The 27,091-nt window shown below is 45.3% G+C and overlaps 4 protein-coding genes and 2 long non-coding RNA genes across 15 annotated transcripts in view; 2 read left to right on the top strand and 4 right to left on the bottom strand.

Annotated features, from left to right (window-relative positions):
- LOC100826688 overlaps positions 1 to 2,311 on the bottom strand; it is a 6,194-nt gene extending 3,883 nt beyond the window's left edge. Inside the window, exons 1-5 of the long non-coding RNA XR_002960025.1 lie at positions 2,296 to 2,311; positions 1,742 to 1,923; positions 1,484 to 1,609; positions 1,121 to 1,189; positions 936 to 1,022 (exon numbers count right to left, since the gene is read on the bottom strand). This is a non-coding gene — a long non-coding RNA (uncharacterized LOC100826688). The remainder of the gene's footprint in view (positions 1 to 935; positions 1,023 to 1,120; positions 1,190 to 1,483; positions 1,610 to 1,741; positions 1,924 to 2,295) is intronic.
- Positions 2,312 to 3,383: 1,072 nt separating this feature from the next.
- On the top strand, positions 3,384 to 5,819 carry LOC100826373. Its single transcript, XR_732465.2, has 3 exons — positions 3,384 to 3,638; positions 4,875 to 4,940; positions 5,484 to 5,819. It is a non-coding gene; the product is annotated as an uncharacterized LOC100826373 (long non-coding RNA).
- Positions 5,820 to 6,747: 928 nt separating this feature from the next.
- On the bottom strand, positions 6,748 to 12,392 carry LOC100837726 (protein FAM135B). Of its 6 annotated transcripts, none has more exons than XM_003577742.4 (14): positions 12,194 to 12,379; positions 11,716 to 11,801; positions 10,753 to 10,907; positions 10,610 to 10,674; positions 10,298 to 10,484; positions 9,387 to 9,650; positions 9,175 to 9,293; positions 8,838 to 9,027; positions 8,595 to 8,654; positions 8,256 to 8,507; positions 7,915 to 8,173; positions 7,634 to 7,839; positions 7,456 to 7,506; positions 6,748 to 7,310 (listed from the first exon to the last, which is right to left on the bottom strand). In XM_003577742.4, the coding sequence occupies exons 1-14, from the start codon at positions 12,259 to 12,261 to the stop codon at positions 7,020 to 7,022; spliced, it is 2,253 nt and encodes a 750-aa protein (XP_003577790.1). In that variant the 5' UTR covers positions 12,262 to 12,379; the 3' UTR covers positions 6,748 to 7,019. The 6 variants fall into 6 exon arrangements, with proteins under 6 accessions (XP_003577790.1, XP_024319370.1, XP_024319367.1 ...); XM_024463602.1 differs by having other exon boundaries at positions 11,254 to 11,801; positions 12,194 to 12,257; XM_024463601.1 differs by having other exon boundaries at positions 7,115 to 7,252; positions 7,341 to 7,506; positions 12,194 to 12,392.
- Positions 12,393 to 12,485: 93 nt separating this feature from the next.
- On the top strand, positions 12,486 to 16,901 carry LOC104585057. 3 transcript variants are annotated; one of them, XM_014902917.2, is made up of 4 exons: positions 12,493 to 12,948; positions 13,696 to 15,205; positions 16,002 to 16,273; positions 16,415 to 16,901. In XM_014902917.2, exons 1-4 carry the CDS (start codon positions 12,612 to 12,614, stop codon positions 16,684 to 16,686), a joined length of 2,391 nt encoding a protein of 796 aa, XP_014758403.1. In that variant the 5' UTR covers positions 12,493 to 12,611; the 3' UTR covers positions 16,687 to 16,901. The 3 variants fall into 3 exon arrangements, with proteins under 3 accessions (XP_014758404.1, XP_014758403.1, XP_010239289.1); XM_014902918.2 differs by lacking the exons at positions 16,002 to 16,273; positions 16,415 to 16,901 and adding an exon at positions 15,786 to 15,980 and having other exon boundaries at positions 12,486 to 12,948; XM_010240987.3 differs by having other exon boundaries at positions 12,495 to 12,948; positions 16,002 to 16,901.
- A 194-nt stretch (positions 16,902 to 17,095) lies between these two features.
- Positions 17,096 to 19,873, bottom strand: LOC100822171. 3 transcript variants are annotated; one of them, XR_732464.3, is made up of 8 exons: positions 19,518 to 19,873; positions 19,335 to 19,433; positions 18,930 to 19,089; positions 18,662 to 18,841; positions 18,431 to 18,565; positions 17,911 to 17,993; positions 17,728 to 17,793; positions 17,096 to 17,637 (listed from the first exon to the last, which is right to left on the bottom strand). XR_732464.3 is itself a non-coding variant. In XM_010239604.3 (8 exons), the coding sequence occupies exons 1-8, from the start codon at positions 19,817 to 19,819 to the stop codon at positions 17,557 to 17,559; spliced, it is 1,134 nt and encodes a 377-aa protein (XP_010237906.1). In that variant the 5' UTR covers positions 19,820 to 19,867; the 3' UTR covers positions 17,096 to 17,556. The 3 variants fall into 3 exon arrangements, 2 of the variants coding, with proteins under 2 accessions (XP_010237906.1, XP_024319372.1); XM_010239604.3 differs by having other exon boundaries at positions 17,728 to 17,821; positions 19,518 to 19,867; XM_024463604.1 differs by lacking the exon at positions 17,911 to 17,993 and having other exon boundaries at positions 19,518 to 19,872.
- A 3,898-nt stretch (positions 19,874 to 23,771) lies between these two features.
- Positions 23,772 to 26,677, bottom strand: LOC100826064 (exocyst complex component EXO70B1). The gene has a single exon (XM_014902919.2). It carries the CDS (start codon positions 26,359 to 26,361, stop codon positions 24,055 to 24,057), a length of 2,307 nt encoding a protein of 768 aa, XP_014758405.1. The 5' UTR covers positions 26,362 to 26,677; the 3' UTR covers positions 23,772 to 24,054.
- Positions 26,678 to 27,091: the final 414 nt, after the last annotated feature.

Genomic DNA, 27,091 nt, shown 5'->3' with positions numbered 1-27,091 from the left:
ACCGGTGCTCGTTAGCACCAGCGAAGCAGGCTTAGTGGCGATCCGGATTACCGCCACCAGTGTGTAATCCGGACCGCCGCTGCTAACTTTTTCCGGAGCAGTGTAACGTAGCAACCAAACAGCTACTGGTGATAGGTATATTTTCTACCTGAACAAAACTGCTATCACCGACACTACACAAGTACTATTCAGTGACAAAAAGGCAAATCAGAAATCTGAAGTTCCGAACAACCAGAATGTACGTGGTAGCATGGGCACTAAATACCTGTCCAATTAACTCAAGCGGCAATTCCATGGGAGAGCGCGGTTTTGTTAAAAAAAAAACTACAAGAGAAACAAATATGAAATATACAGTTTGAATAAGATCTTACCATGGAGAATAATATTTAGTACAAAGAGTAAGCTTGCATGTCAATTGAGAAGAAACAGTTTGCCTATAGTGTACATACACAATAAGCTGGAAGCAGAAAAATGTGATGCATGTGGATCAGGAATCGAGTAAAAGCCTGACAAATATAAGAACACCAAAGAAGCCATGTAGAGCAGCCAGAATCTAGGCAATGTTACTTCTTTATGATTGTAAATTTTAGCACCTAAAAATATTGGGACTGCGCACAAGGGCAAGAAATAATGCATTGCACATCCAACAAGGTGAACTATAATTCAAGTACAAAATCTCCGTTAAATTTGCATTTTAAGATATTAATTTTACATAACAAGTCATAACTATCATCACCAAGGCCATGTCCTCAGCAAGCAACTATTGACATATTACTACTACGGATCGTACAACGAGAACACAGGGAACACCTTCAGAATACATGTGGTTGCTAACTTTCAAGGCACAATCTGTCAATTCATCTTGTTTCGTGACATAAAGAAGAATAAAAGTGTCATAAAAATATTAATAACACAGGGAACATTCTCACACATACCATCATAATCTTGCTCTCTATCACGTATAGGGGATCACACGAGTGTTCAACTGGTGGCTCACTTGCATGGTAGCAGCCATAATCTTTCTTCACACACCTCACATACTATGTTCAATGGAAACAATTAACAACTCAAGGCTTTTTTACATTCACCTAAAATAGCAAGGGCATGGGCAGTTGGGCACCTTTTGTGGCATTGGCTCAAGAACCCTCGGAATGGAGTAGACGTCAGTGTAGGGTGGCGTGACGTACATCTGTTGCACAGAATGCCACATTGAACAGAATGAGCACGGCACTGTTAGGTAAGAACAAGGCAAAAGATAAGAATTGCCAATTGGGATAGCACGGACATGTTTGATGAAATGTCAGAGTGACCAAACGCATTCTCGCAATCTCGCAGGGATGTATGGTGAAATAGGATATGAAATTACATGAGAAGGAACTTAATGACGGTGTCAAGACTCCCGCGTGGACACGAAAGTTGTTGGCGAAGACCATGTCGAAGCGAGCGGAATACACAAAGGATCCGCTTGCGGTATGATATTTACCTCTGATGACGGAGAAGTCGAGGGCCTCGTCGCCGGCGAGGCCGGTCGGGGCGGCGAGCTTCGTTGCGGTCGGATCCAGTAGAGCTTATATGATTCACCTCTCAACCTTGTTGAGGATTTGCTTTCCTGCTGGCGAAAAAGGTAGGATAAGGAAGGCGATAGTGGCGGCTGGGCTAAAGAGTTGTGACTCCTGAGAATTGAATCGAATTATCGAAAGGGTTCGAGCCGTGGGGGAGAGGAAGAGAGGATCTTTGTAACCTCTTGCCGCCGGAGGAGGAGGGGAGAGAGACGCCTACGCTCCTCGCCGGCCGCCGCAGTGGGCGCCTGGCCGCCTAGGGACGGGGCATTGCGGGTACGGGAGAGGAGACGAAAGGAAGGGGAAGGCGAACGAATTGGGAATTCAGGATGGCCAGCCCAAACCGGCCCAATTAACCCGGTTGCTGCGATTTTACTGGCGGAGCAACGGCCCACCAAACGGGTGCGAGGCCCAGACGCGTTTGGACGGCCAGTGATGGCCAAAAAGAGCGATCGGACCGCTGAGGGCGGTGATAGCCCGAGAAGGCTCGGAGTCCCCTGCGTTTTGTTGTCTCTAATATTAAGTTCCGGTTGACCCACGCTTTGACCATAATTACTTTATTTATATGAGACCATTGTGATTTAAATCATAACCATAAGCAAGTACATTTGAATATGAATACAGTGGTATCAATTTTATGCCATATAATTATATATTTGTTAAGCAATTCTTGATCAAAGCGCCGGTCAAAGCAAAGTTAATATCCCAATATTGTTGGACGGAGATAGTATTATACTGGCTATAGATGACATGACAACATGTTATAGCAAGTAGTTGGCTACTTTGCTATACTATTATCCTTGCTCTAAGTTCTGCACGTATCCCAATGTCGACGATTTAACCAATGTAGAATGAATTTTATGTCATCAGAAATTTATATGTTTTATTTTTTACTGGTATAACTATTGCGGTGAAAATTTTATATTGTATATTGATCGAGTTAGCGATCTAAGGATACACATAGGCCTTGTATACGGGGATGGAAGGAGTACAATAGTACTAACCTAATTAACTGAGTGGTTAGCAATCACAAACGGAAGTACAAGCTGGCCCTGACTATATATCCTAACTAGGTGATTCCCCGCGCGTTGCAACAGAAAATTCTGTTTGCATTCGATGATACTAACAAATGATAATAAAATGATCAAATGTAAAATAAATATGAATATTGTAGAACTAAACGGCTTTATCATACAAATCGCATTTGTAGCAAAATAATATGAGCATTATTTATGTAAATGAACAGTAACTATTTCGGATAAATAAATAAAAAAGCTGCCGGAACCTGAATATTCGCAATTCTTTGAAAAATATGGGTACTTACAGAAATTTCTAGGTCAAAAGTCTTGGGTGCTAAAAAATTGAATTGTAGAAGGTGCCACCAAAATGAATTGATTGTGGTTGCATGATGTGGTGGTGAGATGAATGGTGATGTGGACACCTTAATTCATGCCTTTGTGGGGATGTGGATGGTGATTTGAACACTTTGCATCCGTAGCTTGAAATGCACATTAATGGGGGTCGAGCATTATTTATGTAGATGAACAATAAGAAATAGAAAAAAGCCACGAGAACCTAAATATTCGCAATTCTTAGAAAAATATGGGTACTTGGTGAAAAAATTTAGGTCAAAAGTCTTAAGTGCTAAAAAATTGAATTGTAGAAGGTGTCACCAAAACGAATTGCTTGTGGGTTGCATGATGTGCATGATGTGGTGGTGAGATGAAAATGGTGATGGAGACACCTTAATACCTTGGTGAAAATGTCGACGGTGAGGTGGTTGGTGATGTGGACATATTGTATGTGTAGTTGCAAAAATTAAATGCACGTTAACGTGCACCTTGCAAGTTTCCTCAGCGCCTCCCATCCAGCGAACGCCCCTCTTCCTCCGGCAGATCCGTAAGCCTGCCCGCGGGCGGGGAGGGGACTCTCTCCTCCGGCCTTTTCAGTCGTTTTCCCCACGCGGATCCGGCGGCGGTTCCTCCTACGACAACGATCTTCTCCGATTCCCCAGGCAGGTCGTCCGGCCGCCACGCCGGGCTGCAGCAGCGCGCTCTCCTCCCTCCGCATCGTCTACAGGTACGTTTTAGCCATTTACCTTACCTAGCTTTAGTTTCCATGGCGTCAGTTTTCTGTACCATTCGAGAGGTTCATCGTTTTCAAGACTGCGTTTACGTCTGTCATTAGCGTGATACTTAATTTTGTAGCCAGAGGCGATAAAACAAAACTAGTTGGTAATTTCTTCCAAAGTTTGCGAACAGTTAGAATTTAGCCAGCTCGTGGTACAGATCAAAGCATCAGTCTCATTTCTCGCTGGTTGCATTCAGAACACAGACAGACATGCATGTTAAATTCAGAAACCGTATCCTTCCGGCCAAGTTCAGATCGAGTAATAACAATAAAAGGAGTCGAGAGCTTCTTAAGGTGGTAACCATTGCATTATCAGATGCTGTCTAATAAGGCTGTAAAAAAGTTGCTGAAGCTTATTCATATGTATTCTAGTTTTGTTGTGTTCGGGGTGATGAACCTAATGGTAAATTCGTAAAGATGAATCTCACACTGGGAAAACAGATTGAGCTTTCCATAATTCTTCGATCTTCGGATTTGGAATAAATGCATATAGTGTCACTATTCTATCTTGTTGCTGTTTGAAACAGACAAATTTCAAAGTTGTGGTGAATTAGAGACAAATCCTACCTAATTATATATTCTTTCCGATAGGTCGAGAGTAAAGTACCGTAACCTCAATTTTAATGGATTGCAGTTGGACTGGAACAACCAGTTTATATTGCACACAAACCTCTTACAAAGCATCATTTCAATTGAAACAAATCAAACTAGAAAAGCTAAGGACACAGGTATGTATAATTGCTCTTACCTGAGCTGTGAAGATGGAAGAATTTCAGGAGGCTTATTAGGTGTTACTCATGCGATCTAACCTCCTTGCCATAGAACCTTAGTTCCATAGTATGCCTTATATACACGCCAGAGGCAAGCCATGGAACCCGAATTAATTTACTATAATAAAGAGTAGTCATTAATTAGTATATCGTATTTTCATACTGGTCACACGGTAGCAATTCAGAAATAACATGACCGTACGTGGAGTTGGTAAATGTTGCTCTCGTCCACTATGGAATGCAGGATTAAAAAATAATTAGCTTGGAATTATACAGGTGCACTACCAGTTTATAATCTCTTGTAGGTGATCTGCGTGTGTACACACTGGCTGTGTTCATAGTCTACATGCGTACACACTGAGTCCAATATGCTTCAACAATCACCGACTAGTTGATCAATATATTTGTTTGTTAGGACTATGCATGACAAGTTGGAGACTTGACCAGTCTTATGTGCAAGACTTGCAAGATGATCTCTCCAGTAAGTTACCCAGCCCTTTCTGTATTTAGTTTTATCTACCAAACTCCTTTACTCTTTTTGTTGGCTAATGAAGAGTACTCTCCAATTAGGCTACCATATGTTCGTACTAATCACGTAATATGAAATTCAGAAATAAGAAGAACACGGAATCGGTCAATGATGTGGTCTCATCCACGCTGGATTGAAAATAGCCAGCATATGTTCATACTATCAACTGGAGCTTGCTTAATTAGCCTTAACATAAAGCAGAAAACAGCTGATCAGATGATTGGGCGTCCCTGTAGCAATTTCAACTTCGCATTATAGCATTTGTTTTTTACTTGCTCTACCTGCTGCGAGAAAGACATGTTTTTCTTTAGCAAAAGACATTCTTGCAGACGCCTACATGGGTCAGACTAGTATGGTTTTCGGAAACAACTAAGCTTAGGGCTCGCATTTTAGCAGGGTAGGTCGCTCAGTACATGTTGCTTCATATTGCTATGTCGCAATCTTGTTCTGAGACTAATATGATTTTACAGCTCTGTATTTTCTAACCTTTTGTAGGTGATCTGCGTGGGTACACACTGACTGACTGCGTTCCTAGCCTTTACTTCAGAGACCGTAGGATTTGGTTAAATTGACTTGCACAAGACAAGGCTTACAGGACTTGGGCACTTGCCATTGGATGATTTGTTTAATCATCAAGTTGTGGCAGTTGTATTTCTGAATGTTGAAGTTTGGTTCTCTTTCTTTTTATACAACACTTTGCAATAATGTAATGGTTACGTGTATCGATCGATGCAAATACCGAAGGGTTGTCCCTCATTTTCGAGGAAGTAAAACAAAGGGCCCTCAGAAAATCAGTCAAGCCTATTACAAATATAGGAGTTGAATTCATGACATCTGCTGCTATGACGAGTATATTACGAACAGTTTTATTGAACCTCAACTGAGTATGCACGGGCGGGCTCTAGAATGTGGTGCATGGCCCAGATGGCAATCACGAGATTGCTAAGCTCCGGAGACAATGGCATGCCTCCTGCATGCATCTCCATGGCACCTGTATGATGCCGCTCTGCGTGCAGCGTCTCGCTGCCCTCCATCTTGGTCCTGTTCACGGGACTCGATCTTGATGAAACTGTCCTTTCCGAGTGCGGCATGCCCTGTGCGCGTGGTGAGGGCCCCTGCGTATTGCCTCATCGATCTCCTCCTTGTACGGCGCCCCCTTGGACGAGCGTGTCGTCATGGCCGCCGCAAGGGGCGGCCGCATAGCCTTGATGTAGCTAGAGCTCTCGCTGAACCTGTTCGCCTTGATCGATCTGCGCCGTCGGCTTCTCTGCAGGCTACGGCTACTCCTGGCTCGGCTTGCCAAAAGTACTAGGTGTAGGATGTTGGTGAGTTCCATAGCCAGACATCTTCCCAAAAATGTATATGATAACCATTTGACACGATGAAGGTGCATGGATGCTGTTTTTATTTGATTGATTTCATTAGAATAAACTGGGAATCCTTGTCTCACGTCAAGTTGGGTAAATGTCTGACCTTCGATGCACTCGTTCGTTTTTTTAGATTTAGGTCATGAATGCCAAAACCTCCTTGATCCAATCACAGACAAATGAAAATGATACTCAACTTTGCAAGTTTTTACCTCGCAAAGTACGTTGAGTTTCTATTTGAAATTTTGCAATGGTTTGACAACAGGTTCCATGGCACCGCACTTCGCTTTCTATAAAAACCTTCATTTTGTGACATTGAACGTCTTTACTTATTTTGGTGACAAACTGAGTCTTTTTTAAGAAATTGAGGATCATCGCAAAATAGAAGAATATATGGGTATGAGAACTTATTTTTAAAAAAATTTGAGGTGGTGCTCTTGCGTCTGAATCGATGCACACATCCATCTGAAATGGGTGCTTCTCTCCGTTTTCTTGGTCTTTACATTCATGATTGGACTCAAACCATGGCACCGATACAGAAACTTTTCAATGCCACCTAAGTCTCTAATCAGGGACAATCTGGAGCAAGAGCAGGCCAGTGACGCTGGTTGCTGGCAACTGTAGATCCCCAGAACCAAGGTCCAAGGTTCATCTCCTGCATTCATCATCGGAACATTTCTGGGAAGGACCACATGATGAACCTGGCATACATGTCGTTCTCCAGGAACTCTACGTGCGCTGCTCTACCGACAATGGTGTTGAGATCCCGTCGTTGGGCCGACTGGTCGAAGCTCACGTCGCAGCGCATGAACACCCGCTCCTCGGAGGATGGCGCACGGATCTGGTCCAGGCAGTTGTTGAGCATCTCGGTGAACACTTGCCCCTTCTTCGAGCTATCTGAAGATGAGGCTGGGCAGAGGTCAATTCTTGCAGAATGATATGGCACATAACCATCCTAGCAAAGAAGAACTGTGATCAGATTTACATGTAGGTTCGTGGCGTTTAATCTTGAGAATAGAGCATGCTGGCGGTCAACCGACAGAATGGGTATTGCACCTGCTGCACATTTGAAGAAAGAAGATGCTAATTATATTAAGTACCTGCGGCGAAGATACCAGAATGATGTTTTTGAAGTTCTCCAGTGTCTTGAGCTGAAAAAAGGTACGCAGATAAGTTCATATACAACTTGGCCTGTCGTCCTAGTTAAATTTCTAACTGTAGAGAACATCTTGGTGTATGAACTAGGGCAATAGGGCATGAAGACCATATATTTAGTACCTCGCAGAGCTTGTAAAAAAATGTATTCTGGGGGTCTTGTTCATCAGTGAAGGTGAGCTGATGCATGCATTGCAGTCCCTTGAGCCTCTTCATAAGCCAGAGGCCAGAGTTGAACAAAGAGTTTGAGCTGTACCAGTAACCTAAGTGAGGCCCCGATATCGACATGTATGTGTAGAGATTCCTCAAATAAGGCTGCAGTTTGGGTTCTGTTGAATAGACCGAACAGATAAGTCACATGCAGACCAGCTCTTTGGATTAAAAAAATCCCATGTTGAAAATACCTGATAGGGCACTTCTAATGATGATGTTCCCAATGGAGTGACCAACAAAGCTAAGCTTCATCTCTTTGCAGCCTCCGTGTCTCGAATACTTTTCCAGTTTACTTTTTAGGAATGAAACTACTTCAGAAGCAAGCCTTATACCCATTTCCTTAAAATCTCCATATGTTCTATCTTCATTTGTCTCGGACAATAGGCACTCGGCTCCAGGATCACGCAACAACCATTGGTTTCTAATAAGACAAAGATCCAAATGATGCCCCTGTTTTTTGACATCAGTAGAAGTTCCAATTAAAGATGTAATAGGAAGATCAAAACCAACATGCCTGTCCGAAGAAACTTGCCTGAAACCCATGCACAAAAATGACAGCTCGTAATATGTGTCCACTGTTTTCACAACCACTACGATTTCCCACTAAAGTTTCTCCTTGTAGTTTAGGTGGTACAATATTATTCTTTGGATCTGGGGCATTTGCCAAAAAATCCCTGCTATAACCATGTTGTGGAACGACCATAACATGTTGTTCTATAAGAACAACAGGAACATGTGAAGGATTAGCATAGATATGCATATCTTGAACAGATCGTGCATTAATCTGCAGCAGACATTGCATTAGACCCCCTTCTTTTTGTAAGATAAGTGTGGCACCTGCAAATTATTCCAACATCAAAAGAAGACCGACCTTCATTTGTGCTATACTTTTTCTATGGAGCTCAGCCCGTGAAGAAGCATTTTGTACAGGCTACAAAAATATACAGAACCATCAAATAGTGTCAGTTTGTTGTAAACATTTAAGAGAAGACAGTTACATCATGATGATTTAAGAGAAGACAGTTACATCATGATGATTTAAGAGAAGACAGTTACATCATGATGATTTAAGAGAAGGCAGTTACATCATGATGATTTAAGAGAAGGCAGTTACATCATGATGAAATTTCTTTGAACTGGAAACCCTCCGAAGTGAATGGCGAGGAGACGTACTGTCAGCCACACTCTGCATGTAGCGATGTGGAATCTCAATTTTAGAATGAACAATCCATATTGACCATTCTGATTTCCGATCAATGTCCCAGATATCATGCAAGTAATCCAATATCTTGATTTTATTTGTCCTGCAGCAGACCAACAATACTTTAGAGTGAAAACGAAGTGCCATGAAGTAATATAAAATGTTAAGAAACCATGTTGCTACATGCTAACACATCAGAGCAATAGAAAATGCTATGCTGAAATAACATCAAGAAAACAATTAACCTCACCTATGAAATTTCAAGAATCCATTCCATACAAGTGAAAGTTGGTTACTCACAGTTTCAAGTAATTCCAACAATTCTTCTTTGGAAAGGGTGTACAACCTCTGAGCCGCATCATCAGATGTCTGAAATATGTTGGAAGAGAATTTATCATATCAGCAAAATTATCATATATATGTATAAAAAAAGGTTCACTTTCAACACGGAAGGAGAAGTACCTCTAAAAGGTCTTGTAAGATACCAGTCAGATGGCCAATGCACTTCGGGGTTGCATGGAGCCCGTTAGTATAACTAGACAAGCTTAAATTTGTTGGGTGAATTGACTCATATTTACCAAGTGATAAATCAGTGCCCTCCAAATCTTCAAGAGTCTTACCAAGAGCATTACTGATCTTCTTCACTTCCCCAAGCAACAGTTCTCTGGAAGTTAATAATGCCTTTATAATATCATATACCTTTGAGCATGAACCTTGCTCGAGTGCCTGCATATTAAATGACACATTTTACTAATCAATTTAATGTGAGGATAAGTTATGGAAGAATAAATTTTATTCAGGGCTATGATATGCCTAGTGCCTGGCACAAGCATAAGATTATTACTGCAGCCTATTCTTGATACATTTATATATCATATATGTTTGCCATCTCTAACAGCTTGTTTGGCACCCATCATTTGGGCCTAGAATTCTAGAATTCATTTAGGATTCTAGAAACCAACTTGTTTGGCTGGCACGGAATTGGGTACATGAATTCAATCTGAAATTTCATGGAATCACACTATAACTAACCCTAATTCCTTTCTAAAAGCCATCATTTCTCTGAAATTGTCTCTCACTCTACAAATCCATGTGGTAGACAAACATAATTTTTTAACCCGGAATTCAAATTCAACCAAATCAAATCCTATCAAAAATTGGATTTCATTTCATGAAATGAAAGGAGCGATGCCAAAAGAGCTGTAAATGTTTATACCAAATTCATAAGAAACATAATCTGCTTTCTATTACAGTAGAAGCTAGAAGCATAGATCTACATTTTATTACAGTAGAAGTCTCAGACAAGCTTTCTTAATAAGAGAACAAGTATCTAAAAATAATATTAAAGCTAAAAGCATCACAAACCTGTGTACCTTCAGTGACGATTTAGTCACACCAGCTTTCAGGTACACTATATGTATGGTCAGATCAACAAGCACAGGGTGGAAAGCGTCAAAATGGACAGGACAATATGTGTGTAAACCCAGGAGTGCTCTATATGGGATCCTAAATTCATGAACAGGTGCCACATATGTATCATCTGAATCTTCAGTTTCAATCCTAAATACAAAAAAGGAACCTGCTTCAGTATTGACAAAAGTGGCCTGTAGATGTTACACTCCACAATGAACAATCTAGAGAGCATAAAAAACAAGATAAAAAAGGAAAAGAGAATACACATTCACCTGTTTCCCAATGTTGGAACATATAGGAGCTCAAACTTCAATATAACCGAAGATGTTGCTGGGCCCTAGAATAGACAAAGCAATACAGATCACACTATACTAAACATGATTGGGATAGAAAATGGAAATTTATAAAACCCAACCTCGTCTTCACTGTTGGGTATGTAGAAAGACACCATAACTGATAGATAAATATCTTGTCTAGCATATTTAATTCTAAATGGCTGTGTATAGAAGCTGTTGTCAACGTCATCTATTTTCCAAAAGCCAAATGCACGCTTCGCACCAATATCAGTAGCTGCACAATTCATCTAGTATGTCATTATCTATTACCCAAAAAAATTACAATTTCAAATGGATACTGGTCAAAAAAAATACGAGCACTGAAAATGGAGCCTAATAATTTGTTCTGTTAAAAATTGAAAAGAAGTAATGGTTCTGCATTTCAAATGGATTTGTTTCAAGACGAGCTAGTAATAAACATATCATTATAAGTCATTGCTAGATAGCTAACAGTTGTTGCTTTAACATTACCAGGCTCGCTAAACATAACCATGGATTTTTCACATCTAATAATGGTGAATAATCAAAGGTAGGGCAACATTCCGACTATTGTGGGCTGATCTGCATGCTGACCATGGTACCTGACTGGTTACAAATGCAAGTAAAATGATTGTTGAACGATGAACAATCATGCTGATCATATCTTCACAAATCACAACTCTTGCCCTCCCTCCCACGCACAATGTGGATTTGTGGAACATACACTTCCTAGTTCCTATGATAAGTAAGGCACACAAAGTCACAAATACATATGAAGTTATGAAAAATCCGAAATCACAATGTCCACCTAACTAAGTTGGTTTTGTACTTTTTTCCTCCCAACAGATGCAATGGATATCATCAGGTATTCACATCTGGCAATTATCTAACAGATACATTGATCCTGTATTGGGACATAAGTTTTCATTACAAATTTGGACATTTACTACCATGATTCCATCCACACACTGCAGCTCCAAATCATATAGTAACAAAAATATGATCATGCAAGAACGTGAACGGAGTATGGAGTTTTCTTTTGCAGGTCATGGAGATGCAAGAACCTTCATATTGCGCTACCCTGGCCGGCGACACGGGTGCCCTGGACTCATCCTGCTCCCACGCTGCACTAATCTTCATCCGGTACCATCTGCACGTAGACACAAGCGAATTCCTCAAGAACGAACCAAAATTCACAGCCTCCACATGATGGGGAATATCTTTTTGGAACAACCGAACTTGCATAGGATGATTCTCAGAGAATAATGGACAGAAAAACAAAACTACACTGCAAAGAATTACCAAGCACGGAGCCAGATTAAACGATCCCCGTAGAAATGCCCACAGGAATGACTCCTTCAAACCCAAGGAAAATCACATGCAAACCAAACCAAAATTTCTACCGAGCACAATCCATGCCGCATTTCATCAATTGCAAGAAAATCCCACATTATTCATCGCAAAAAAATTCCCACATTATTCAAACGGCCAAAAAAATGAAGCAGGAAGCAAAAATGTCCCATCGAGAATCCTTGTCGTTACCCTTGGTGGAAGAGGTCGAGGTTGTGGAAGCGGTCGATGTAGATGGCCACCTCGTGCGCCGTCTCCATCTCGCCCGCCCCGGCCGTAGAAGAAGGAATCGCCCGCTTCCACTCCCAACCAACGCCGGCGAAATCCCGCCTTTGCCGCTCCCCTCCGCCGTGTGCGGAGGCCGAGGCCGAGGCCACCGCCCCCTTTACCCCCTCTTTCCTGGGCTTCCATCCCAATGGGCCTCCACCTCCTCCTGCACCCGGCCCACTTGTTTCCAGCCCATATAGCCCCGGCCCAAAGATGGAGACCACAACACGCGAAAAGACTCTTTTGCCTTCCAGCTTAAGCCCTCGAGAAACCCCGCCGCCGCCTCCGCCCGCTGCCATTCTCGCCGCCGCGGCGAGCTAACCGAGCGCCGCCGATCGCCGCCATGTCGCAACAAGCACTTCTTCTCCGCTTCCGTGTGCAGGGGGGACTGCGAGGATTCAGCTCGCAGGCCGCCGAGCGATGGATGGGGCAGCAGGCCGAGCGGGAGGAGGAGAGCAAGGCGGTGAAGGTGTCGGTGTGGTGGGACTTCGAGCGGTGCCACCTGCCGCCGGGCGCCAACCCGTGCCGCGTGGCCCCGCGCGTGACGGCGGCGCTGCGGAGCGCCGGCGTCCGCGGGCCCGTCGAGATAACCGCCTTCGGCAACGTCAACGTGCTCCCCCGCGCCGTCCAGGAGGGCCTCGCCGCCACCGGCGTCGCCTTCTCGCACGTCCCCAGATTGGGTGTTCCTTCCTTCGCCTCCTCCTCCTGCCCCCGCACATTTCCTTTACTCGCATCGCATCATTTTGAAAAAAAAAATTCATCTCCTGTCATGCGAATAGGGAATGGTGTTAATTTCACTCTGCAGAAATGTTCGCATGTTTTGATGATATTGGTAGTGGAGGGTTCACCTCAGTTTTTTGGCATTACACCATAGTGGAGGATACTAATTTTGTTCTATCGATGTTCAATACATGTTGTACACTTTCTTCTGCTTCTCCATAAATATAGATGATAAATATTAGAACTTTCTTACTTTGGGGTCATTTCAAATTGGCGTTAGATATTTATTTTCCTTTTAAAAGGAGTAAGTTGGGGTCACTAAAACAGGAAAAAGGCTCTATTAGCATTAAAAAGTAAGTGTGTGGCACATGACAAAATAGAGCTATTTAAAACAGTCTATTTGTGTGTTTGGAGAAATTTAACCCAACACAGCAGGTAAATAAGCGGACCGAGTGTATAGGGTTAGCCTGCTCGCTCTACCATTATGGCGATAAACGCTATTTTGGTGCGTGTAACAATTATTTGGGTGTGAACTATCAGCTAGTTTCTTAGTACTTCAGATGGTCAACGCTGCTTTTTCCACTTCAAGTTAAATAGTAGTTGGACTCTGTATTTTTATTTATTTTCTTTATTTTACATTTAGGTTTCACTTATCTAGTGCTGCTGTTTGGTCTTGTGGTACTAATAATACAGTTGATCTTGTCTAGGTGGCAAGGAGGGTTCCGACAGATCATTCATGGCTGATCTTGTCTATTGGATTGCTCAGAACCCTCCACCAGCCCATTTCTTCTTAATATCTGGGGATAAAGACTTTGCAAACATTCTGCACCGCCTCCGGATGAGCAATTATAACATACTGCTAGCTTGCCCTTCTGCTGATCCCAGTGTTCTCTGCAGTGCAGCGACAATTATGTGGCCGTGGGAGGCTTTAGTTAATGGGGTCGGTTTTTCACCGAAACATTTTAACCACCCACCTGATGGTTTGTCTTCTTCTTGGTATAGTCATTACAGGGGAGCTCTTGATGACCCCTTCCTGCAAGCAGAACCAAAGCATTCCATGACTTTACCAATGCACACCAAGAAGGCAGAGAATCCACCTGTAGTCCCTAAATTTGTAATCCACTGTATTAGGAGAACACTTAACTCTTATTCTGAAGGGGTTAATATTCAAGATCTTCGATCAGAGCTTAAAAGGAACGGGGTGCCTACAGATAAAGGATTTTTTGGCTTCAAAACTTTCACTGATCTTCTCCGAGCTCTTCCCGAATATGTCAAATTTATAGATCCTCTGCCGGGTGATAGTCTACCGGCTGTAGTTGGTGAAAAAAACTTTAAGATCATTGAGTCTGGTGAAAGTAATGGTGAGGTAAAATGCCTCAATGAGTCGAAGACTGTGAAGTCACCATCGTCTAGTGTTCCATCTTCTCCATCAGATATATTGTCTGCAGAGCAAAAGAAAATTCCAGCAGTTGATACTCGGTCTTCCCTGTCTGATTCATTATCTAGAGACCAAAGGAAAGCCCCACCCATAGATTTTATTACACAATCAGAACCACCTGCGTGCCACATGGAAGCTGATGCGGTGACCGCTTCTGGAACTCCCCTGCCAGGGTTGCAAGGTACTAGTAAAAAAGGGCTATTTGAAAGGATTCGGATTCTGTGGAATGGCCCTAGCCCCACTATGCCTGAGACTTATCATTCTAAGGGATCTGATAATGTAGCACGTCATGGAGGGCATAATACTGACCAACATAACAGACATTTTGAAACGATCAACAAGAATGTGTCCAGAACTGACAATCTAGATGTGAAGGATCTTGGTAGCCATTCAGCAGTTGGTACGAGTTTGTCAAACTTCCCTTCCACTAAACTTTCTGATTTAAATGTCAAGGAGAATTTTGCAAATTCAAAGAATCAATCTAGCAAAGCTGAAAATGTACGAGGTCTTGGAGAAACCAATTACGGCATATTTAGCTGGGCAGCAAGGTGGTGGTCATCTGGAAAATCTGCCACGCAAGAGAATACTGATTATACAGATGTCACTGATGAAACAAAGGAAGACTTAGATAAAGGATCTGCGTTTGTTAAGAGACCTGACAGTGCAAGTGGACAGCAAGTAGGAGCTGAACTGTTTGAAAAGTCTTACTTCTGGGATGCACTAGAACAATATTTGTTAACCCCTCATGGATCAAAACTTGTTTCAGAAGCAAAGACAAGGTAAATCTATTTTTCCTGCACCTCCACGTATTTCTTATATCTACTCAGCATAAATGTTGGTGATGTTGCAGAATTAAATTCTAGAATTAGCATATCATGACATGTGATAGATAACGTAACCTGTAGTATGTTAGCAGCAAGCTACAGATATTGTACAGTTTTGTTGAAAATGCTTGCACTCATAAAAATGACAAGGTGCATATAGTTAAATTTTGCTCATATTGATTGGATTCTCTAGTTTAGGAACCTGTGCCGAGGCCTTGTGTTCTCCAACTTATTAGAAAGTCTATATGCATTAGCCCCATCCTGATTACCAGCAACCAATAAGCTTCAATGTGATTGCCACATCAAACATTGATGTGTGATTTTCCTTGGGTGATCCCCATGCTATTTTGCAAGCAAACGGCTTGCGCACAAGTGTTAGCAGAAGCATATCCCTGCCTGCCTGGGGTATAAAAATTAAAAAAATTGTAGTTATTAGTATCTTTTGCCGAAAAAACACTTTCCACCTCTATGTTCATGATATATATTGTTCTTATTGAAATGAATCTTGTATTGATGGTTTGATGGTATTTCACAGAATGGTTATGATGTCTGGCTGTCCGCATGCTTGTGAAACATATAGTCTCAAAACAAACGTATTGTATTCATCAAGTTGCAGTACAATAATTTCATCTCATGCAAGCCTGAATTTTCATCCTATGGAGGACAAGGATTGATCTGAAATGTGATGTGAAATTATCGCTTTACTATTTGTTTAGAAAGTATTACTCAGATAGTTGCTTATTTTTGGTAGGCATGAGTTAGCACATGGACTGCAGAAGCAAGGCTGTTGGCCTCTCAAAGGCCTTGACAAGAAAAACCTCCATCAGTTAGTACATCTCTTAGTCTCTGAAAAGAAATGGATTCAAGAATCTAATTCAGAAACTTTCCATTTCCTACTTACACTCCCCCAGAGAGGAGGATCTGCTCCTTTACCTTCCAGTAAATCAGGTGGTAGTTCTCCTTTTGCAAGGCCTGCCAGAAACAGAAATGGCCAGGCCAGCTACAAGGGCGACGAAAACCAAGGTAATGGGGATGACCTAGCCTGGGAAGAACTTGGTCCTGTATCCAGCTCTAGTGACCCTCGTCAAGAAACTGATAAAGTGCCGCTCTATCAACCTCCTACCCCTTCAGACGATGATTTTTCTGATGATGAAACTAATGCAGCAAGCTTACAAGAACGAAAAGATTCGGATGATGAATTTCGGGAGGATGAAAATCATGAAGCAAGCCAACAAGGACGAAAAGATGAATCTGGAAGTTCGCTCGTCAAGATTCTAGCTTCGTGGAGCACCAGCAAGGATGATGGCTCTCGAAAGAGAGATCATGGTGTTGGTAGGCTTCATGGAACACCACCAAGGAATATCATGGTAGATTGCTCTCGAAGCGATGGAAGTTATCGTCAATGCTGGCGTCCCTCGTCCAAACACCACTCGTAATGTCAAATCTGCAGCTATGCTTGACAAGTGCTAGATAAATGCCTGCAGCTGTGCGTTAGAAGTACTAGATAAATGCCCTACTGATAAATAAATTAGATTACCCTAACATGTCTTAACAATTCTAATTGTGCTTCATGCCACGGCTGTATGACATCTTTATAGGAGCTACACGAAGATAGCGATCATGCTTAGAAAGTGAGCTTTGTGTTCTTGTGTTGTCTCCTCTACTTACCATTTTGAACATAACGCATGCAGCCTCTGGTAGATATTAAATCCGTTGCTTTTCAAAATTACCCCCTCCATTCAGGCATAGAAGGCACAATTTGATTGTCCAGGGTCAAACTTTGACAGTGAATTTCATACTACAAGTTTTCTTAATGGTTACAGAACCCAAGCATGAGAAATATGCTAACGAATACAAAGTCAAAGCATCAATTTTGAGTCAAATGATTCTTACATTATTGGATTGATTGTTGATCAAAGCTCAAACTAAGATAGTCAAAACACACCTCATATTAATGGATGGGAGTATATGTAATCTAAGTACAATAATCATACAAAGGTAACTCAGGTGGCAAATCTATGCAATTTCCATGCCTGTGTGACCATGGATGACGAGGTGAATTGTAGGTGGTTACACAGCACATCTGCTCCTTCTAAGCAGCTTCAAGCTTAGCATTTTGCCCTGGCTCGTTCTCCAGACAGATCTGATCATCAGCATTCCATTTTGTGATTCAGTCCCATCTTGGAACGCTGCAACATTAGCTCATTTTCGCCTCTTCCTTGCATCTCAGTAAGCTTGTGTCCAGCCCAGCCGAGCGCCATACCCGATATAACAGGAAGCCTTCCAGATCAGTTCATGAGTTGTCTCTAGTCTCTAGTCCAAGCGTTGAACTCGTCCATCCTTAGCGCCAAAGAACTTGAGCTGGGCTTTCCGCCTCCACCATATGCCTAAATTTTTCAACAACGTATCATGGTTTAAACAGATCCATCTTAAACCATGTGGATTCAAAAAAACAAATGGTCAGAAAAACGTCACACCTTAGCAATCTCTGCTGTATTAGTTGTGTTGTCCATTGTCCTCAAGCAGATCTTCAGGATACCACGCTGCATAAAGACAACTGCTCCAATTGGTCTATCAAGGAAACAAAGGATTCATGAACAAAATTACTGAAGCAACAACCGTAAGTACACATAAATTTGAAACTTGAATAAAGTTTATACCGTAAGCCGGCGGCAGCACTCATCTGGCTCAACTCCAAACCTATTTCATGGCTCAGTTCTGTATTCCTATCAGCTCTTATTGCCTAATCATATGATAATATAACTATCAGATGTAAAATTGTGGATGGCTGTTGCTTTATTAGCTATGTAATTATAGTGGCATCTCGAGCTGGGTGATGCACTAATGCCCAGAATCCATGAACAAATGAGCTTAAGCATAAACATGCATTAAATGGCCACCTTGAGCTATGGGGTCAATGATTAAGCAGGAAATTGTGCTATCTGCCTGTCCCCTGTCGAACCTCAGGTAGATGCTAAAAGCAACTAAACAAGAAAAGGAAAAAAAATGAGCCACCTTCAAACCATGCATGACTATGTCAAGTAGCCCTTACCATTGAAGTGAGAGCACACCTGGATGGACACATTAACATGCTTTTGCTAAAGCAAATAATAAGTAGGCGCTGTCAAGCACAACTGATGCAGAGCAGCATAAAAATAGAAGATTCTCATATTCACTTACAAGACATTCGCCATATAACCCTCTTCCGAGATGCATCTTGAAAGGATTGCATATTAGCTTCCTTGCAGCCTCTAGACGGTTTTGAGCAAATGACTCCCCCCTAGCAAGCAGCTCGCTAACATCAAGTTCCAGAAGCTGTTTGGAGTACCAGAAATTTGGTCACTGACCATGTCACTATGCGGGGTAAACAAACAAAGCTTGTAAGCATGATGCCAAAGGGTAGAGGTTCACCTGTTCGAAAACATGAGGATTCGTGACACAGTTTAGCTTTGCACGCTCGTCCCTGAGAGCCATATGAAACTCCCTGGTGTTGGGCAGCTGCCACCTTCGCAGATCGGCATCCTCCACGTATTTGAGAACATTCAATACCCGCTCGCCGTCTTCTTGGCACAACAGGTTCTCAGGCAGCTCCTATATGAAAAGAGAACAACTGCTTGTTCTTATTTCTGAAATGAATATGAGATGATAAACTGAAACAAGAAATGATTCCTCTACTCACAGACTCCGATTTCGCCCCTGCAAGCTTCTCGGAGAAATAATCAAGAACAGCTCGGGCACTACACTTCCCCGTGTCGATGCGAAGCTCAAGGTTACTCAGGCACCGACCCAACTGGGGGATCCTTGCTAGTGTACTTTTCCGGTGATCAAATGCCACAACACTGCATCATTTGGCAATGGCATGTTGCCAAGTTTCTTACTATATCAGTACATATATTCCACTACCAAATTGCTCGGTTAAATAAGGTTTCGCCTACAAAAAAGAAGGAAAAATATTTCTGACTACCAGAAGTAATATTTTTTTGTACCATGGCAGAAAAAACAGAGGAAAATATTCAGTTGCGGTGTGATGAATTGGCCAAATTAAAAGGAAAAGCTGAGATATCTGTAGCTTTGTGGCACGCACCTGGGGATGAACCGGGAGAGCTCCAACGCGAAATTGCCTGGCCCGATGAAATCCAAGAGATAGCAAGAATGGAACCCTGCAGCCCTGAAGTCCTCCGCTCTGCACCGCGAAACCAAGAGCAAATAATGCAGAAGCCGGATGAAGCGAATGGTTGTGAGAAGCGAAGTGGGCGAGGAGACCTACCTGAAGGGCTCGACGGAGGAGAAGGGGAGGACGAGGAGGCGGCGGCGGAGGCGGCGATGGAAGAGGTCGGCGGCGAGTGCCGCGTAGGCGCCGGCGAAGGTGGGGTAGTTGTAGAGCGCGAGGTGGGCGGGGCCCGCTTCCTGGTCGCCGCCGCCGCCGGAGGAGGAGGAAGAGGAGGTCTTGGATGGGTGGGAGAGGGAGAGGATGGCTTCGAGGGAGGCTGCCGAGCGGAAGGCGCGCCGGAGCGAGGACGCCGCCGCCGTCGAGGAGACGCCGCCGAGGTTGCGGCGGTGGCGCAGCATTTCGGTGGATGGGCTTGGTGGCCCGGGTTTGGGCTTTACTTCCTATGTACAGATGGGCCGGTCATGGGTTTTCCTTTCCCCAGGCCAGCGTTTAGCAGTAGTAGCGGTGTTGGTATTTTTTAGGCCTCCTTACAATACAGCTGTATCCTCTCAAAAAAAAAAATTACCGTCCCATATTAAGCAACCTCCGGTCATGGGTTTTCCTTTCCCCAGGCCAGCGTTTAGCAGTAGCAGAGGTGTTGGTAATTTTTTAGGCCTCCTTACAATATAGCTAATACAACTATATTGTAAGGATACAGCTGTTATAAAAAGTCACTTAATATGGGACGGAGTATATACAATACGTAAAGTTGTACTGAACTCACGGAGTAACACACACCACACGCACACCGCCTATTCGTAGTGCGTAAGGCAGACCTTACAACTTATTACACGCTACTAGATTCCCAACGTCACCCGACCCTATCCGCAACAGGTACACTGCACTACCACTAAGGTACAGGCATGGAGAGGCGAAAGCAGAAGGGATTTTAAATCCCGGTGAGACACCTAGGGAACAGCCCAACCGAAGATCGAACCTGGGCGGACCGATTGCTCAATGGCAAAGTTGGCCACTTGAGCTATCACTCGATTCTCAGCAGTGTTGGTTTTTATGATCTCTCTTGTGTGTAAATGTGGCCTCTGGAGAAAAGTTACTTTTCCAATCTCTACCGGTTCCCCTCGCTTATGGCGGCCTATATATTTGACATCAACATGTCGGGAACCATGAGTTGCTTGTCATATTGTTTTCGTATCTTCGGTGTAAGGTTTCGTGTGTCTTTAGTGGCGACGTCCTAATTAACGATGGCTTAGATGCACCGACACATGGATTAAAGGCCTCCCAGCTACATCTCTGTTCTCGTGTAACTATCATGATCTATTCCATGGAGTTCGTGGATCTCATGGCTTGTAATTCCGTGATGAGTAAAATGCACCTGAGGTCCCTATTCTTTCGTGAAGATGTCAAATAGGTACATAATCTTTCAAAACGCACGTTTAGGTCTTGGTTGTTAAGTGGTTCATCCCAGGTCCTTCAGCTGTATGCGCAACTCTGGCCGCATGACGTGGCTGACCCGTAGACTTTGGCCATCTTACAGAAAAAAAAACCCTGCGTGTAAGTCTCTTCCATTTCGCGGTCCAGGCCAGTTCTCCCCCGCATCCTCTCCTCTGCCTCTGCCGACCGCCGCCAACCCTAACCGCCGACGCCAGGAGCTCATCGGAGATGAAGAGAGGTAGAGGGACGGGAGCTGTGGAGCCGTCCCGGATGGTGTGCTGCCAAGGTCATGCGTGGGTGTGAGTGGCAATGTTGCAGATGCAGTCCTTCTCTTGATCTTGCACAGCATTATTATTTTCGTCTTGTAAGATCCGTATACCATGCATGGAGGATATTTTTTTCGTGAGATTTCACGGTAACTCTTGGCCTACGATAGTTACTTTGTAATTGCTTTGTGTATATAATCCGAAGCACCGTTACATATATTGGGGCTTCAAGTATGTACAAAGTTCAACTAACGATCGAGATAAATCTATATGTTTGTTGATCATCACTAAGTGAAATTAATGTTTGCAATCTTGACATGCAAGATGTTCACATCATCATGCATATCATAAGCATTCAAATGCTCCACATCACCATTCACATCATGTGTTGTTGTACATTAGGAATCCATTTTGATGGTCCATTCGAATTTAATATTTTGTTACCTAAGATTTTTCATCTTCACGTTGCATATAACTATTTCACCAAACACATATATTTTCATTATATGTATGTCATTTTTTTTTAACATCTGCAAATATTCAGGTTGACGAAACTTTACTTTTCGGTTTTCTCGAAATTGTTAATGTTCATGCACATCAAAATCACACATATTGTTTTGTTGCATACGTGATATGAATGATAAAATCGTTTTGTCTTACAATATTCATATTTATTTTATATTAAATCATATTATTATCATTTGTTTCTAAAATCATTTTCAGACGTGCATATAGAGTTTTCTGCGGCAACACGCAAGGAATCGCGTAGTTAACAACACGATTACGTACCACTGCAAGAGCCAAGAAGAAGAAGAAACCGGTTAAAAGGGTGGGAATTTGAAGCGGAGGTCGAGGAGGAACATCCGAACAGTTTGATATCTTAACGGAGTGCATTACGAACACCTATACGTGTACACATACTAGTATACTACCACTGCGTCCTCACCAAAAATAGAGCCGTGCCTACTCGCGGGTCTCGCCCGTCAGTCAGCCATGCCGATGCCGATGCCGGCTGCCGGCCGGCGCCGGCGCCTCCAGGAGGCCACGACGGCCACGATGGCGAGCAGCACCGCGGCGGCGGCGCCCACCACCGTCCGCACCGGCGGGAACAACCGCCTCCTCGCACTCCTCCTCCGCCGCCGCCGCCCGCGGCGCTCCGGCCTCCCAGCTGCTAACCCGCCGCCGTCGCTGCCGCTGCTGCAGCTCTCCGCCCGCATTGAAATCGCCTCGCCGTCGGAGTCGGAGTCCCAGGCGCAGCTCTGGCCTGCGTCTTCGTCCTCCTCCTCGACGTGGACCGCGGACTCCTCCACTGGCTGCTCCTCCTCGGCCTCGACGTCGCCATGCTCCACGTGCAGATCCAGGTGCCGTTGTTGACCATAACATCCCGCCTCCTCCTCCTCCTTCGCCTCCGGTGGTGCTCGCCTCCATGGCATCGGTCCCCACAGCCACCTCATGACGCCGGCACGCCGCGCTGTGTGTATATATGTACTGGAGTAGCTAACAACCACCTAGCTTAATTCCTCACTCGATCTCATTCATACAATGGATGCAGCACTCTGCTTAGTGCCTTACTCCGATGCGAGTACATGCTAAGTAAGGCTAGAGGCCACCGGGCCGGGTGCGCGGTGTGTGCGTGCAGGTTTGCATCAAATTAAGCAAAAGTTGTGCCACTAGCTACTACAGACTGTAGAATTGGTGCCTTTGGCTGCACGTATGCATCGATGCCTCCTGTCTAGCTAGTCTGTCCTTAATATGCCGCGTACGTAGCACAGATCGAGATATATATATAGATCGTCCGGATCCTAGGCGGCAGCCGACAGGTGATCCAAGCCACTGTCTAGCTTAGCTCGATGGACATAATTACATATGTAGGCTTTGGATATCTTGCCATGCACACTCGATCTACTAGCTACCTGTGCATGTTTTGGATACCTCCATCCAAATCTACTCGATCTGTTGGTGAAAGCATTGCAAGAATAATATCGCAAAGCAAATTGAAGCAAACTTAACCAAATGTGCCTTTTTTTTAGAGCAAAGTGTTACTGCTGGCCTGGTCAGGGACAAGCGCGAGGGCTTTTATTGGGCTGGGCTGATCGATGCAGAGATGGGCCTTCACGGACAAGTGGGCTGTGGGCGGCTAATCCAGCCCAAGTTAACTGCGCTCTCTCTCTCTCTTCCAATTGTATTTTCATCTCTTAGGTTTTTTTTTGCCCCTAAAAAAAAGTCTCTTAGCTTTTTTTTCAAACAGAATTTTTCGTCTCTTAGTTAACGGACAACTCACGGTAATGGTACATTTGTATCCCATGCAAATTTTGAGTGGCAGATTTGGAACCCGAAATTTCTGAATGGCATTTGTTGGTATCTGGCCAAAATTATGTTCACGATCTATCTACTGTTTTCATTATTTGGTTTTCCATGCCATTTCTAGTGATATACGAAAAATAAAAAAAAGGAAAAAGAAAAGAAAAGAGGAAGTCAAACAAATCATGCAGCACACAGGACAACGTGAGGTCCATATGCAGCAGACAGTTCGTGCCTGCAGCGCCCCACGATCGGATCAAAGATCCAACTTTTATAAGCTGCAAGATTCTCTAGACATGCATGCAACATCCCATATAGAAAATTCTGATTGGCCACAGAAGCAGAAGAAGAATCAATCAGGAGAATATCGTTACTATATATATATAAACAGGTGATCCATTAATTAAAACACACATCAAGATCGATGGACCGATCAAAGGGATACACACACATACATACATCTATCTGCCACCACAAACTGAGGATCGATTAATTGATCAAGACAAAAAAAATCATAAAAAAATCACAAGAAGAACAACAGAGGAGTACAGTACATTTTTTGTGCCGACGAGATCAAGAAGAGAGCACGTCTGATTTTGTTAACCGAATGGATGTTCAATTTTGTATAGTTAATGTCAATTTCTTCTCCGGGGCATGGAAGCGGTGTTACCATCAAAGAGCTCGTCGATAATGTTCTCGAGATCGTCGGCGCTCAACTTGATATACTTCTCCGTCTGCCTGCCGGCGCTGAAGCTCTGCGCGAACCTCCCAAGAAACGACCTATACGCCGGCACCACGACAGCGGCAATGGACACCCTGAGCTCCGACTGCAGCTGATCATCACTAACCACCCAGCTCCCCTGGTTCCGGTGTATCTCGTCCATGGCGGCGTTGAACTGCTTGAACCGCTCCTTGAGCACCGGCTTCTGCACGTGGCCCTTCACCGTGATGCTGCCGTCGTCCCGGAGCATGTTCAGCACCCGGTTCCACGTCTCCCGCTGGTAGTTCTTGTGGTACTGTCTGAGATCCGTGGACCGTTTGCGAGCCCACGCTTCTCCGACCACCGCGTTGATCTCCGGGGATCCACGGATCTTCTGGAGCATGTAGCGCCCGTTGTTCATGAGGAAGATGCTGCTGAGGGCCGGGTCTTTGTAGAGGCGGGATTTCGCTTCGAGGTTGCCGTGGAGCAGCTCCATGACTTCCATGAGTTGAGCTGCGAAAGGGTTGTTCTCGTTGGTGTTTGCATTGTTGTTGTTGTTGTTGCTGCTGCTGTTGTTGTCGGTGGAGGATGGCGGCGGGTCGTCGGAGTCGGGCCGGTGGTGGTGCTGCCGGAACACTTGCTCCAGCGTGTTCTTGTACTCGCACGCATATTTGAGGTAGTTCATTAGGTAGCGGGTTAGCGGGTGTACCGCGCCGCCCGGGACGGGTTGCTTCCCGGCGTCGGCGCGGATGGAGCTCTCCAGGTCGCAGAAGATGGCGGCGGCGGACTCGCCGAGCCGGGACTGTACCGAGGCGAGCTCTGACTGGAGGTCTGAGAGGGCTTCGTGCCCGGTGCCGGCATTGGGGGTGTACATGTCGAGGAAGGCGTCGACGACGGGGGCGGAGTCGCGGATGGCCTCGTACATGTCGAGAACCTTGAAGAGCTTCTCGGCAGCGCGCTTCGCCATGGCCACGGCCTCCGTGAAGTTGAGCATCTGCAGCAGCGCGCACCGTGCCAGGTCGGCGAAGATCTCCTTGCCGACGTTGCCATTGCCATTGCCATTGGAGCTGGACGGAGGGAAGACGCGGACGCAGAGGTCGTGCTCGGCGGAGAGGCCGACGTTGATGACGTGGCGGAAGGCCTTGATCCAGGCCCCGATCTCCGCCTCGAGAGACTCCCAGCTCATCTTCACCACGTCGTCGATGCTGGCCTTCTCGTAGCCGAGCGCCTGGAGGGCGCTGTCGAGCGCGTTGCGGCGGGAGATGAGGAACACTTGCTCGCATTCCGTCGAATACCCTGCGTGCGCCATGGCGTCCGCCATGGCCCGCAGCCTGTCCACCGTCTCCGGCGGGAACAGCGGCTGCGGCTGGTTCGAGTTGGAGGCGGAGGAGTTGTCTCCCCCGGCGCCGGCGGGGGTTTCGGGGGTGGTGGTGGTGGTGGCGGTGGCGGAGGAGGGGAGGGGGAGGACGCAGCGGTCGGAGTCGGCGCCGTGGGCCGCGGCGGAGAAGGAAGGCGGGCGGCGCATGGCCTTGGCGCTGCCGGGGTTGCTGTTGGAGGGGATGTCCTCGAGGAGCGCGTAGAGTTCGTCCTCGAGGAACGCCATGGCGCGGTGGAGCACGCCCGTCACGCGGTGGACGCCGATCGTGTACCCCTTCTTGTTGCCACCCCCGGCGGTGGCGGCGGCGTCCGTCTCCGCGGCTGCGGCGGCGGGGGCGGCATTGTTGGTGGTGAGCGCGGCGGCGAGCGTGGAGATCCGGCGGATGGCGTCGAGCAGCACCCGCGGCGGGTTCTTCTGCTCGCCGCCGCCACCACCGTCCTCCGCCGCGGCCGAGGCCCACCTGTCGTCGTCCCCCTCGACGGTGGCCGCGATCTCCATCTCCACGGCGGACGCGAACCGGTCCAGGGTCACCTCCGAGATTGCTGCGGCCGAATCCCCTTCGGCGCGGCTGGCGAGGAAGGCGTCGATCTCCACCGACAGCGCCGCCAGGTCCGGCTCCTCGTACGGCGGCGGCTCCGCCTCCTCGCCGCCAGCTGCCGCGGCGGAGGAAGCTTCCTCGGCGGCGGCGGCGGATTCCTTCTTGAGGCGGTCGACGTGCTCGGAGAGCTTGATGGCGCCGAGGGAGAGGTTGCGGCCGAGCTTCTCGTGGTCGCTCCCCTGCTGCTGGTGCTGCCGCACGGTGGCCTGCGAGAAGCTGCTCGACTTCTGCGGCAGCATCGCCATCGGGATCGGAATCCGCTCCATCGTTGCAATTGATTGTTAACCTTGGTCCTCTGATCTCTCGATCTTCCTTGGCGATGGCAATGGCGATTGGAGGAGCCGGGAAGCGAGCTCCGGGCAATGGCGGATGCAATGGGGGCCGTTGGAGAAGAGGGAATGGTCAATGGAGGAGGGTGTCCGAAGTTGAGGGGATCCACGATTTGGAAAGAGTCCCGCTCGATTTAGCTGGACAGTGTTTGCTAAAGAAAGCAGAGGCGTTGGTTAATTTGTTTTTGTTTTTTGTAATTCCTCTTCCGTTTCTAAATACTTGTCACTGTTTTACTGTTTCAGAGTAATTAATCCAGGAAGGTGTTTATGTACGTAATTTCGACTAAACTTCTTGTGTCCTTGGATGAGGAACAGAGACCTAAAACACATGCACTGCGTAAGAAATGGGCTTGGAAGTTTGGGGACTGACAATCATCAAATTGCATCTACTGAGTATATGATTCAGTTGTTTTGCCACTCTGAACATTCCATGGATCTCCTTGAACAGAACTGGAGCGCTAATTAAAGATGAGGCGGATTGTTCTTTTTCTGCCTCCTCCGGCCGCCGGGAGATCTTCAGTACAACTGCCAATTTGCAAACTGAGTTTGACAGTAGAATTTGTTGAATTTGCAGGAGCTTTTGTTCAAAACAGAACATTTTTTGTGCTATCTGGTACCAAGAGGCAACCAAAGGTTGGATCATCTCATACTCATCGTTCCACCCATC

The sequence above is a fragment of the Brachypodium distachyon genome, chromosome 4 (assembly GCF_000005505.3).
Source record: "Brachypodium distachyon strain Bd21 chromosome 4, Brachypodium_distachyon_v3.0, whole genome shotgun sequence".
Taxonomy (NCBI): domain Eukaryota; kingdom Viridiplantae; phylum Streptophyta; class Magnoliopsida; order Poales; family Poaceae; genus Brachypodium; species Brachypodium distachyon.
Note: the sequence above shows the minus strand (reverse complement) of the source record. Positions and strands in the feature narration are given on the sequence as shown.